At 51.3% G+C, this 12,626-nt stretch overlaps 1 protein-coding gene across 1 annotated transcript in view; it reads right to left on the bottom strand.

Moving 5' to 3' along the window:
- The window catches only part of LOC144167526 (domesticated amidase effector 2-like), a 33,028-nt gene extending 25,557 nt beyond the window's left edge, over positions 1 to 7,471 (bottom strand). The window contains exon 1 of the mRNA XM_077696768.1: positions 7,334 to 7,471. Within this exon, the coding sequence (XP_077552894.1) occupies positions 7,334 to 7,385 (52 nt within the window). The 5' untranslated portion in view covers positions 7,386 to 7,471. The remainder of the gene's footprint in view (positions 1 to 7,333) is intronic.
- Between the last annotated feature and the right edge of the window lie 5,155 nt (positions 7,472 to 12,626).

Here is a 12,626-nt window from a genome sequence, read left to right as displayed (position 1 = left end):
AAACACTGGGCTGTGACCACTGCATCCTCCGAATTCTGGTGCCGCTCCGCTACGGGGGGCCCCGCCCCTACGCTCCTCAGAACACACACGCCGTCATGGAATGGAGCGAGTTCAGAGCCAAGCTCGAAGAATACGGCGAGGAAGACACGGCAGAGAACGACATCGAAACGTGGACCCAGAGAATCATCGAAGCGAGGGAGGGTGCAACCACCTCGATAGAAACCGACGAACACCTCCCCCAAGTCGACATTAAGCTAAAGGGATATAATATAAAATAAAAGCCCAACCCATACAACATACGTATCACGGGTGACGCCAATTAAAAATAAACAAACTGGACCGAGGTCAACTAGAGTTTTGAAGAGAAGGAAATACCCACAGAAGTGGAAAATAAAAGAGAAAAATGCTACACAGCGACACCACAGCCAGGAGAGCGGGCCCGGGGAGACTCCCCTGATCTCCCCTGGGACGGTAGCAGGAAAGGTTGGGATGAGGGATGCGGATGGTGGTAATAAGGAATGGGTTATGGGGAAGTGGGTGGGAATGGGGACAGCGAGGTTTTTGTTCTAATCCTTAGATGTCTGACTCCTAAAATAGGCCTGAAAACTCAGGATGGGCGTCAGGCGGTTCCAATTAGAATTTAGTGGACCCCACTATAGGTTCTAACCATCTGAGCTCCGACAGCGAAGAACAGGGAGAACCCGCGACGGAGTGACGACACCTAATCTCTGGACCCCTTTCACAACCAGCCCCCCGGCTAACACCCACCAGGTCCCCCAAGTACTCAAGAGACACCTGCCCAGCCTACATAGGTACTAATCCCCCTCGTATCAACGGTTTCGGATACTGGTAAATCTAACTGTCCGACAGACGGGGTAAACTGTACCCTGTACGCATCCGTCGATCCTATGTGCACCTGAATCACCTATCTCCATAGGAAGGCCTATGTGACTTATAGGGTTTCGGTGGACCTCTTATGTGCTCCTATGCCAACCACTCACCCACCAGGGAACCCTCCCCATACGGGCAGCAGTCATCAGGTGGGAGGAGTAATCCTTATAGAGTACGACCAGCCCTACTCCCGATACTGAGGACGAGAAGCTTCCCTAAGAAGTGAGCCAATCCCTCTTTCCTCGGTCCTAGCAAGTGCGCGCCTCCTAGACTGGTCGCTACTAAAGGCCAGAGACATTGGTCATCATGAGCACCTATCGAAGGCCCTGGATCCTGTTGTCCAGGAACCTTCGTGTTGGCAGCGAGCAGTCGTGCCCGCGTGGGGTGACTGCGGCGGACCCTTAATAAGAGATCCTTTTTCACCGCTTTTAAGCCAAGTTCCCAGAGCCAACCTCGGTAGCCACCCAGGCTGTCCGGGCCTGCCACCGCGTCCAGCATCGGCTCTGGGGCAAGGAACTGGCCCATACAGTTCCAGGGAGTCGCTGCCACTCCCTTGGGGTTTTGCATCCCCGGGTGGGACCTGGCACCCACCCACCGCTGCCGTTGGCAACTGACCAAAGCTAGGCAGCCGAAACCGCCTTTGCCCAGCCAGCTGGCAGGGGGACCACTAGCAGGTGGCAGTCGGATTTCCCCCCCCCCCCAAAGTCGACAGTCACCTCGCACACATGCTCGAGGCAAAGCAGTCCCTGCAACTGCGATGGAGGGCCCAGAAGCACAACCGTAAGCTACGCAAACGCATCGCCCTACTCAACATCGCCATCGACCGGTACAGCGCCGCCCTGCAGTGTGCCAACAGGCGGACGGGCAGCCACACAAAGGCCGCACCTGGAACCTCTTACGCCACCTACTACACGAGTCCAAGAGCAAGGGGACGCAGCGACACTCGCTCCACAGAACACTGCACAAAGCAATCAAAGATCAGGGTGAGGCCGAGTTGCGCAAAAGCCTTGACGCCAGATACCTACCGTCCACGCCACGGACCCCACTCCCTGACTACACCGGTGCGGACAACCCCCAACTCGACGCCGACATCGAGGAATGGGAAATCAGATCCGTATTACAAACGCTCAACTGCAGCTCTGCAGCCGGCCCAGACCGCGTCACCAGCAAGGAACTCCGCAACCTGCCTGACACGACAATCGCAGCCCTCGCCAAGCACTACAATGTCTGCTGGCGCGCAGGCACCTTACCTAAGGCCTGGAAGACAGCGCAAACAGTCCTCATACCCAAGCCTGGCAAGCCCCGACACACCGACAACCTCCGACCCATCTCGCTCACGTCATGCGTCGGCAAAGTACTCGAGCACGTGCTGATGAACCGATGGAAGAGATACCTCGAGGACAACGAGCTCTACCCCCACATTATGATCGGATTCCGGGAAAAGCTGAGTACACAAGACGCCATGCTCCTCCTGAAGGGAGACATTTTGGATCGCCGGCCGGGGTGCCGGGACACCAGCGCTGTGCTGGGCCTGGATCTCCATGCGCATTCGACAAGATACACCACAAGGCCATCCTGGAGCAAGTATCGGCACTCCACATGGGAGTGCCGATACTCCACATTCGCCTACATCAAGGACTTCCTAACAGAACGCACCGTTACCATCCACGCCGGCGACATCGAGCTCGCCCCCAAGAGCCTCGGCTCTGAAGGCACTCCCCAAGGCTCGGTCATCTCGTCGCTCTTGTTCAACTTGGTCATGATACGGGTAGCCACGCCCCTGCACACTGTTCCCGACATCCGGCACACCATATATGCCGATGACATCACCATTTGGACAAGAGGCGGCAGCGACGGTCAGACCGAAAATGCACTTCAGCAAACAATTGAGGCGGTCGAGTTCAGCCTCGAGGGCACAGGACTCAAGTGCTCTCCTGCGAAGTCTGAGCTGCTTAACCCAGCACCAGGACCAAACCGGAAAGATAGAAACGCCGCAGCCAACATAGCACTACATACACGCGACGGCGGAAGCATACCCCAAGTCCCCCAAATCCGTGTCCTCGGCATGCACATCGAAGCGCACAGACGCAACGGATTCACAGTCAACAAGCTCCTCATCAAGATCACCGCGGCCACGCAGCTGATCCGCCGGGTCTCATCGAGACACGCCGGCATGAAAGGAGCACATGTACTGAGACTCCTTCAGTCTTTCGCTATCAGCCACGTCGCCTACATAGCCCCGTACCACAAATGGAGCAAGGCCGAGCGTGAGAAAATTGACGCGGCAATACGCAAAGCCTACCGAACAGCGATCGGCCTCTACCAGCACTCACGCACAGACCGGCTCCTGAACCTCGGCGTCCACAACACTCTGGCAGAAATAGCAGAAGCCCATAACAAGTCCCAGATAGCCCGGCTGTCGACCACGCGCTCTGGACGACACATCCTGCAACAAGTGAATATCAGGCCCCGCAACCAGCCCGCCGAGGGCACGACCACCCTATCCGAACCCATGCTCAGACTCCTCCGAGTCCGCCCACTTCCCAAGAATACGAACCCGGAACACCATCCACAACGCCGGCTGGCTAGAGCCCGATCGCTAGCCTCCACGTACGCCGCGGATAACACCGCATACTACGTCGACGCAGCGGAAGACCGCGCCCGGCCCAACTACTACACGGCAGTCGCAATCGCAGCATCCGATGGGACAATCCGCACGGCCGGCAGCTTCAAGGCCACGGACTCGCATCACGCAGAAGAGCTCGGATCGCCCTCGCCGCGACCGACCCTCGATGTAGAACGATAGTCAGCGACTCAAGAACAGCGATCCTCCGCTTTGCGAACAACACAACAAGCACCAGTACGGCCCGCTTCTTCAACAGGACGGGCCAAACCTGCCAACACCCGATCTTTATCAGTTGGTATTCTGCACACGCGGGACCGCTCGATCCGGAGGGGCGGATCCGTAACCGGAACGATGAGGCTGACCGCGCAGCGCGAGGACTTACTTACCGCGCGACGCACACCAGCCAACACTCGGAGCGCAATCGGAACAGCCAACTGCGAGCCGAAGAGAGCGAACCAGCACCACTGGAGACGTACGGAGACATCCTGAGATGGTACCGCCACAACAGGCAGCGACTCCCTGCCCCACACCCGCAACTAACGCGCCGCGAAGGCGTGCTATACCGCCAGCTACAGACGGACTTGATCCTGACACCCGTGCTCGCCAGATACATCTGCCCAACGCTATACAACACCGACCGTTGCATCATATGCAAGACTGCCCCCGCTACGACAGCGCACATCCTCAACGTTTGCACTCACCTACAAACACACTCTGAAGCACAAGAAGTGCCACTAAAAGTGCGAGAAGCCATCACCTCCTCAGACTACAACACACAACTCCAGGCCGTCCGGCCGGTGGAGGAAGCCCTGCCCCGACAGCGGGAAGGACCTGCGGTGGCGCAAGCCATTACGGGCTCGACCCGCCCGGGATCGGGGCCGACCGCCACGGCCTAATTCACTCTGCCGGACACACAATAAAGTTTCTCTCTTTCTCTCTCTCTCTCTCTTGCATATCGAGTTGGGCATCACGGACAACCTGGATCGTCAAAGCAAACTGTATTTTCGCCATCGACGTGAAAGGGGCCCTTGACAATGTAAAGCACGACACGATCCCCGAAAATCTGCAAAGTGCCATTTGTAGCCCTAAAGCATACAACCATGTCCGATGCTTCCTCACAAATAGCGTGGCAACAGTGGACATCGGCAATATTCGAGGCGAAAAAAATCTGCAGAAATTCAGAGAATTGTCTATTAATGCATAGCATCGTTATGCCGCTTGTCTTGAGTGTAATTTCCTTGCGGCCAAATTTTTGGGTTGTTCTAAATCCGGTCCGTCCAATTATCCCCATTTACGCTATTATATCTATTACTAGTGGAGCTTTCGCGAAATCTTCGTTGTAGTTGATACGCAGGGTGTTACACAGTTCGCCATTTTTTATTATTTTAATAATTTTTCTTATCTTTCTATTTGTAAAAGTTTCGTTTAGCCATTCATCTCCATTTATGCTATTATGATAATTAAAGATGGACCTTTCGCGAAATCTGCATTTTTGTGGAAATGCATGGCGTCGCACGGTTTGCCATTTTTCGTGATTTCTTTATATTTGTATTAGTTTTATTTTTCAAAACTTTGCTCGACCAATTATAGGCGTGGCGTGTAGCAACGGAAGCGCCACCCAACCATGGCGTCGACTTTTTAGATGGAGTACTGTCGAAGAAATGAAGTCGTCTTCACTCCATGCCCGTTAGCAGCAACAAGGACTTAGCGCCAAGTAAATCGAACTCCCCAGGCCAGAGTGAGCCAGTGCTGCCACAGTCGTGGGTATGTCCGGTCCGAACTGGAGTTCACACTGGTCCAAGCAAATAGGGCCCGTCAAGACGACAAGATTTTCCCACGGCAGCCTTCTTCGTACACCGTGAAAAAGCAGTATACGACAGATGACACAACGTCAACGTCTAAACTTGCACTCGTCAACACTCAAACACGGTCTTGACTCTTTGAAATGGGACAATTTCTGATAAACATAAAACCCGCAGTGATCCCACACCCAACGTGTAGAGCTGAGCGCGTTCCCTTGGCTGCAGTAAACACCTTCACGTGTACTTGGTTTGTGCTCTAACAGAGCTGCACTGGAGCTACCCTCAAGCCGCGTAGCGAACATAATTAGTGAAAGAGCAGATTACCGAGAAAAACAAACCACTCCGCACCGAGCGTGGCATACAGCCAGGCTGTAGTAGTGAAAGAAGTGTTGGGCTATCTACTCTAGGCTAGGGATTGAATGCTGCAGCTCGATTTGAGGTAGCACTGCATGCGGATGTTATCAGTGTTATCAGAAGCCGTACCTCTTAGCAGCCCCAATAGCGTGCTTCATACGATTGCGTCGGTTTCGCTCAAGATGTACCGGATGCTCACGTATCACACCTGTCTTAATTCAAGCAGCTTGAATCTCGGAAGTAGGCAGAACTCGGACGTTCTGGGATAGCGTCCCTGAGGAGAATAACACATTTGCAATCGCTCTTCTTGTTTTAGCTAACGGAGTCGGTAGTGATCTTGTATTTTGCCAGCTATGCGATTGCGACCCAGCACGAACGTATATGCGCTGGTTCGAATCTAGCTGGGTCATTTTTTTGTTTAGTCTCCATATTACATTCGGCCTTCGTTTATTTTCCTCCTTGGTTGACAGTTTGCAATAAAATCACAAGTAAATGATATCACGCAAACATTGCTCAGCAAGGGAATGAAGTACAGGACAAACGCTTTCTTTAGTTGTAACCCCCCCCCCCACCCTAAAAAAAAGCGTGGTCACTGCCAATACCAATTGAATCGACGAATGTCGCGGCGCGAGAAGGCAACCTACCATTCGCATACAACACGGCGTCCAAAAATGCAAGTTAGCCTTTTGTGATCACTTGATGTTGCGTCATTCACCAGGCTCGACGCTGTTAGGTGGCTGAGGCGCTTTTCCTTCGAAAGAAATGGTGGGGAGAACGTAGCGTAACTGCCTCGAAAATATTCCCTCCGCAAAATAAGTGTAGCGCCAATTAACATCACCCCGATTTGCAGGAACTGAAAGCAAACACTGCTCCACGGTTTGCGAGTGCCGCCCATGGCCTCCCAGGTCAGCCGTCAAAGACGGCAGCTATTGAGTACTTTGAGCGGGCTTCGCTGCACAGAAAAAAAATGGCCGCCACGACTCACGTGAGTGCATCAAGTGTTAGTACAGTTAATGTAGCTTATTTTTGGGTTTCAGGTCCACATCACTGTTCCTGGTGGGTGCGGCATGCCATTCACAGATTTGGATAGCTATGGTTGTTCGTCCGTTTTTATTGTGGCCTTGAAGCAAGATGAATCTCTGGGAAATTAACTATTGTCACCACAATACGGACGAGCTCTCTCGGCAAGTGTCTGCGTGTTTCATGCATCGCATCCATTAAGCTATCTCCGCGTGGACCACTTATCTTTTCCTTCACGCCATCACAGCGAGATTAAAGGTATTGTGTCTTAATCATTGCACAGTTCTGCAAATTTTTCGAGCGCTGGCGAGGAGGAAGTGCCTTAACCCTGCCACTGAATTGGCCAAAAATTTATATCACCTTAAGGGCCTAAGGGCCTCAAGTTTAAACTCGGTTGGACTCAAGCTAAAGCAGAACGCGCTTTACAAAAAGGCATCAATCAGAATTCAGCCTTACTTTAGATTGCGGTATTCCAGGCTCCAGCGGAGGTGAAGTACGCGCTGTAGTAGTCATTGGCGGTGTGTACGGAAACGTCCTTGGTTGCTTATTTTATGCTGATGGTTTGCGTCGAGCTAGCTTCGCGTCAAAATGAGTCGTGGAGATACCAAGGAAGCGATTTCGACGACACAGTTCTACTCACCCAAGGCCATGCAGAGCACGAGAAGACATGCACTGAGTACAGAATGCTTCATCGTTGTGGTTTGTCCTCACTAGCAGTGCCCTCGGTCCGAAAAGTAACGTGCGACCATGGGCACTCAGTCAGCTGACATCCTCAGGCTTTATAGGGGCTGTGTTATCGAACACCATCAGCCAGCTAGCAGCGCGTAAGCAAAACACGGCGATAGTTCCGCACTGAAACACACACCGTTGTTGCCCGGAGTGGTGCAATCTCCTTTCGCGTTCTACGGCTAAACTTGCTATCGAAAGCAACGGCAACAACACAAGCCCTCACGTAGATGACAATCACTCGTGAACTAGTGATGCCACCATGCTGGAATATTTTCACGAGTATATTCGTCTCATGATTGCTGTGTCTGATAGGGGTAAGGGGGTTGACACCTCTGCATGCATTAGAGCACTGCACGGGCCTGATTTTAAGGCCCGATCCCGGCCCAAGCCCGCTTTGTGAAGCCCGAGCCCGGCCCGGGCCCGTAACACCGAGCCCGGGCCCGGCCCGGGCCTGTCGTCTCAAGCCCAGGCCCGGCCTGGGCCCGGTAATTTATTTTTGAGCCTAGGGAGGACCCGCGTGTGTGTGACCAGGCCCGGTCTTAGACGCTGAAGAAAATTTGTTTATTATATTTGGTCCATTGTCTTCGTAGCGAGAAATCAGATGGAGCATCTAGTCTGTACAAGCACGTCCTGAATGGAAACGCAAAAATTAAGGGTTTAAAAGTGCATGTAGTTTAGCTCACACCGTCTGCAGTTCACGCCACATCGGCGTAATAATAGCTCGTGTTCTTACACGAAAACACCATCACCTTTGATGACCAGACTCTTAGCAACTTCACGTGGTTGTCTCGGTCACAAGTTCTTGTTCCCCGTTTGAAACCACGAGTTTGTGCTTGCGTTGAAATATTTTCCCTGTAGTGGTTGTTAAGCAGTGGCGCTTCTCCAGCACGCGAGTTTGATTTCCAGCCACGGCTGCCGCATTTAGATTGTTTCGATATCTAAAACACACGTACATAGGCATAGGTGCACAGCTCAAGGGTGTCTTAATTAATTCCTTCCCCGCTAGGGCATTCATTGTAACCGCATCTTTTATATGTTATACACCAAAATATAAAATCTTCATGCAGTACATAAAATGTTATTAAAATTACAGTATGTTACTATCAGACCTAGCAAAACATGTTTTCAAACAATGTGTATAACTAACATCAAGAAGCGCATAAAAGTAAACTCAAAGTATTCATTTTTATGCTATTTTCTACACTTCACGTCGGAACTATTAACGGCCGGGCTTATGAATTCAAGCCAGAGCTCGGCCCGGGCCCATGGCGTCGAGCCCGAGCCCGGCCCTGGCACGCGGCAGTGAGCCCTGGCCCGGCTCGAGCTCGCCGATAATCGACTTCGGGCGGCCCGGCCAGGCCCGTGGGCCGGGTCGGGCCCGGGCTTTCGGGCCGGCCCGGGCTCGTCCAGTGCTCTAATTTGCTGCTGAGCACGAAGACGCGGGTTCGATTCCCTGCCATGGCGGCCGCTTTTCTGATGGAGGCGAAAAGCAAAAACGCCCATGTGTTCGAGATTTCGGCGCACGTTAAAGATCCCCAGGTGGTCAAAATTAATCCGCCGACCTCCACTACGGCGCGCCTCATCGCCTGCGTTGCGTCGGTGCGTTAAACCCTACAATCAATCAATCAATCAATCAAGCATCTGTGTTAGCCTTTTTTGAGAATCCCCTAGAGAAACCTGTTTGATGTGTGAACAAACTGTGAATACTGAACTCTGCGTGCGTTCAGCTGTAGCGCACCACCTACGTTCTCATCTTTCCTTCCGCATGTCCCCTTTGCGTTGCCCTAGTATCTCAATCCCCCTCTCCGAAATATCTTTCTTAGTCCCACTTGTAACGCCTCACTTCTGGATAGCGGGGAAAGCACAACGTTTTTCTGGTGACTGCAGAACAGGGGCACGGAAGAGCCATTGCGTGAGAGAGGTCGGTCTGCGGTTTAAAGACGCCTACCTGCCGGCGAAGAAAAAAGTGCAGCGGTCGTAGAAAATGTTCGCATTCTTTGCTCGGAACAGACGAAGGCGTTAGGCTGATACTATGTGGTACGCTGTTCTTACTTAAACCAGGTGCAAAAAACGCACAGAAACTGCAAATAAAGTAAAATGCAGGGTTCGTTTTGGAAGCATGTTCAAGTGCGCGGTGTTAATTGCTATTAATCGTTCCCCCATAAATAAAGGCGAGATGTTGTATATATCAAGCATATAGAAAATGTCTAATGGAAGTTCAGTTTAGAAATAGAGTAATAAGATATTTAATGAGGGCAAGGTCCTCTTTTCTTTAAGACGAAGACTAAAACGTTTCAGTCCTCCATGACTAGAGTACAAGCTAAAGTATGACTGGTTTAGTGAAGGATATATCAAAAACTAGCTTTCTGGATAGCCTCATTACGTGGAACACCCTGCACTCAATGCGACCTGAAATTCGCAGTTCATGAGGTGTAAATAATAGTCATTCAGTACCCGAAAGGTAAATTATCGAGGTTGTTCTCACTCGCGTAAATGCTACTGTTCTGGACGCAGAATTCTCGCCTTCAGCTAGCTGTGACTTTACGGCACTGTAAACCCGCCGCGGTGGCTCAGTGGCTAAGGCGTTGCGTTGCTGAGCACGAGGTCGCGGGTTCGATTCCCGGCCGCGGCGGCCGCTTTTCTGATGGAGGCGAAAAGCAAAAACGCCCGTGTGTACGAGATTTCGGCGCACGTTAAAGATCCCCAGGTGGTCAAAATTAATCCGGAGCCCTCCACTACGGCGCGCCTCATCGTCTGCGTTGCGTCGGCGCGTTCAACCCTGCAATCAATCAATCAAAATCAATCGACTTTACGGCACTGTAACTGTTAGCGTCTGACATAAGTAATTACCGCTATTTGGAGTAAACTGCTCACACTTATTGACGTATAGACTTAATCGGTCACACTTAAATAGCTTTTCATATAGGTTCTACAGCGAATCAATCTACAAATAGCGCTGCTTTTATCTAGTCTAGCCAAAAATACGGAGCCGCGCGATTACAGCATACCGTCTCAAAATAAACGTGCATAACATCACGTTTAAAGCACAGCGGCAGGAAGCTTGGCATTTAATCAAACTGACCACGGCATTTTCTAGGCTTCAAAATAAGAGAATTTCTTAAAGAATGCCGGAAACTTCGTCTTGGAGTTAACACGGTTTCTCCTCTGGGCCTTTATAGGGACTGTGTTATCTACCGCCATCAGCCAGCGTGCGACACGTAAGCAAACCAGGCCGTAGTTCCGCAAGGAACAGCACGCCACTGCTGCGCGCAGCAGTGCAACCTCTTTTCGCGTTCTACAGCTTACCTTGCTAGATGGTATCTAAGGCAACGGCAACAACCCAAACACTCATGTGGACGACATTCACACGTGAGCGGCGGATCACTTCATCCTGGAATATATTAATGAGCATCATATTGTCATGAGTCCTGTGCCAAACAGGGTTACGTAAGGGGCTGACACCTTGCAGCCATTTGTAATTGCCTTTTTGATAATTATCGAGGGATACGTGTTCCCGTTTTTCCCTCCACTCGTCGCATTTGCCTTTAACCCTGTCTCAAAATCCCCCTATCCGATATATATGTCTTAGTCCCCACTTGTAGCGGCTCACGTCTGGTGGTGGTGGTAAAAAACATTTTTTATTGAGCAGCCAAGGGAGCTGGAAAGGGACGTGGTCAGCCTCCTACGTCCAGGAGGCCGCGAGCCTGCGCCGAATCCAGGGCTCGTTGCACCAGGGCGATTTGATGCTCCGGCGCCGAGCTGGTCAGCGCAGACTCCCACTGCTCAAGGGAGGGGGAGTGAATGGGGTGGGGGGACATGAATACACAAGGTGGTAGGTTCTGAGACGGATATCACATTGTGGGCAGTTGGGGGGGGGGGGGGGAATGAACGGAAATATGTGGGAGAGGATAGTGTGGTTGTAGAAGGTTTCTGTTTGTAAACGCCGATATATGTGAGCTTGGTGGTTGGAGAGACTGTGGTGTGGAGGGGGGTATGTTCTTCTCTCCCCCTCTCCGATATATCTGTCTTAGTCCCGGCTTGTAACGCCTCACTTCTGGATAGCGGGGAGATCACAATTTTTTGCGGTGACTTTGGGGAGGTATTGGTGGCCTTGACCCGCACCTGCAACGTCCCCTTCGACTAAGCCTCCCAGGGTCTGACACAACCCTTCTTTGCCATCTCTGGCTGGGGGTGGCATTCACAAATACTTACTCATACTTAATGGGAATGGCAGCAAGTGAGGAGTGCGAAACATGCGGTACGCCGGAGACGATACGCCACATTTTATGCGAGTGCCCACGCTACTCGCCTGAAAGAAAGAAGCCGTCGTCAGCACTGAGGTACCTGCACTCTCGGCGACCGCTTTCGTAACAGACGATTCTGTGCCACTGGCCTTCTCTGTCATCCGCTCAAAAGGCGACTAAGGAACTGTTACGCTTTCTACGGGAGATGAACTTAACTGAAAGCCTCCAGTGGCACGTTTAGTGCATCAGCACTGGGCATAACTGTCTGCTACAACTTTTCTTTATGCTTTCCTTTCTTCTGTTTGCCTATTTACCCTTTCCCACGTGCAGGAGAGTAAACTAGGCTCTAGCCAGGTTAACGTTCCTGCCTTCATTCTTCATCATTCCTTTTGTTCTTTTTGGGGGGAACGCGGCAACACCAGAGCCATTGCACTAGATTCGCTGGTCTGCAGTTTAAAGACGCCTTCCTTTAATTATTCCGAACAGACGAAGGCGTCTGGCTGATATTATGGAAACGTTGCTATTACTTAAACCGGGTCTCAAAAGGTGCAGAAACTGAAAGTATAGTAAAATGAGCGGTTCGTATTGAAGGAGTGTTCAATTGTCCCGTGTTAATTGCTATTAATCCTTCCCCATTAATACAGGCAAGACGTTGTCTATGACAAGCCCATTAATAATGTCTCCGTGAAGTTAAGGTTAGAAAGACAGTAATGAGATATTTAATGACGGTAATTTCCTCTTTTCATCCAGACGAACGCTAAAACGTTTCAGTCCTTCATGCCTAAACTGCAAGCTAGCGTATGACATGATTAGTGAAGCAGGTATCGAAAACTAGACTTTTGGATAGCCTCTTAATGGAATACCGTGCACTACCTGCGAACTGAAATGTGCCGTTCATGGGTTATAAACAATACTCATTTACAACCCCCAACGTGAATTCTCGACGTTGTTCTCGCTGTT

This window comes from Haemaphysalis longicornis, unplaced genomic scaffold, assembly GCF_048455015.1.
Source record: "Haemaphysalis longicornis isolate Haplotype H1 unplaced genomic scaffold, Haemaphysalis longicornis Haplotype H1 scaffold_2, whole genome shotgun sequence".
NCBI lineage: Eukaryota > Metazoa > Arthropoda > Arachnida > Ixodida > Ixodidae > Haemaphysalis > Haemaphysalis longicornis.
Note: the sequence above shows the minus strand (reverse complement) of the source record. Positions and strands in the feature narration are given on the sequence as shown.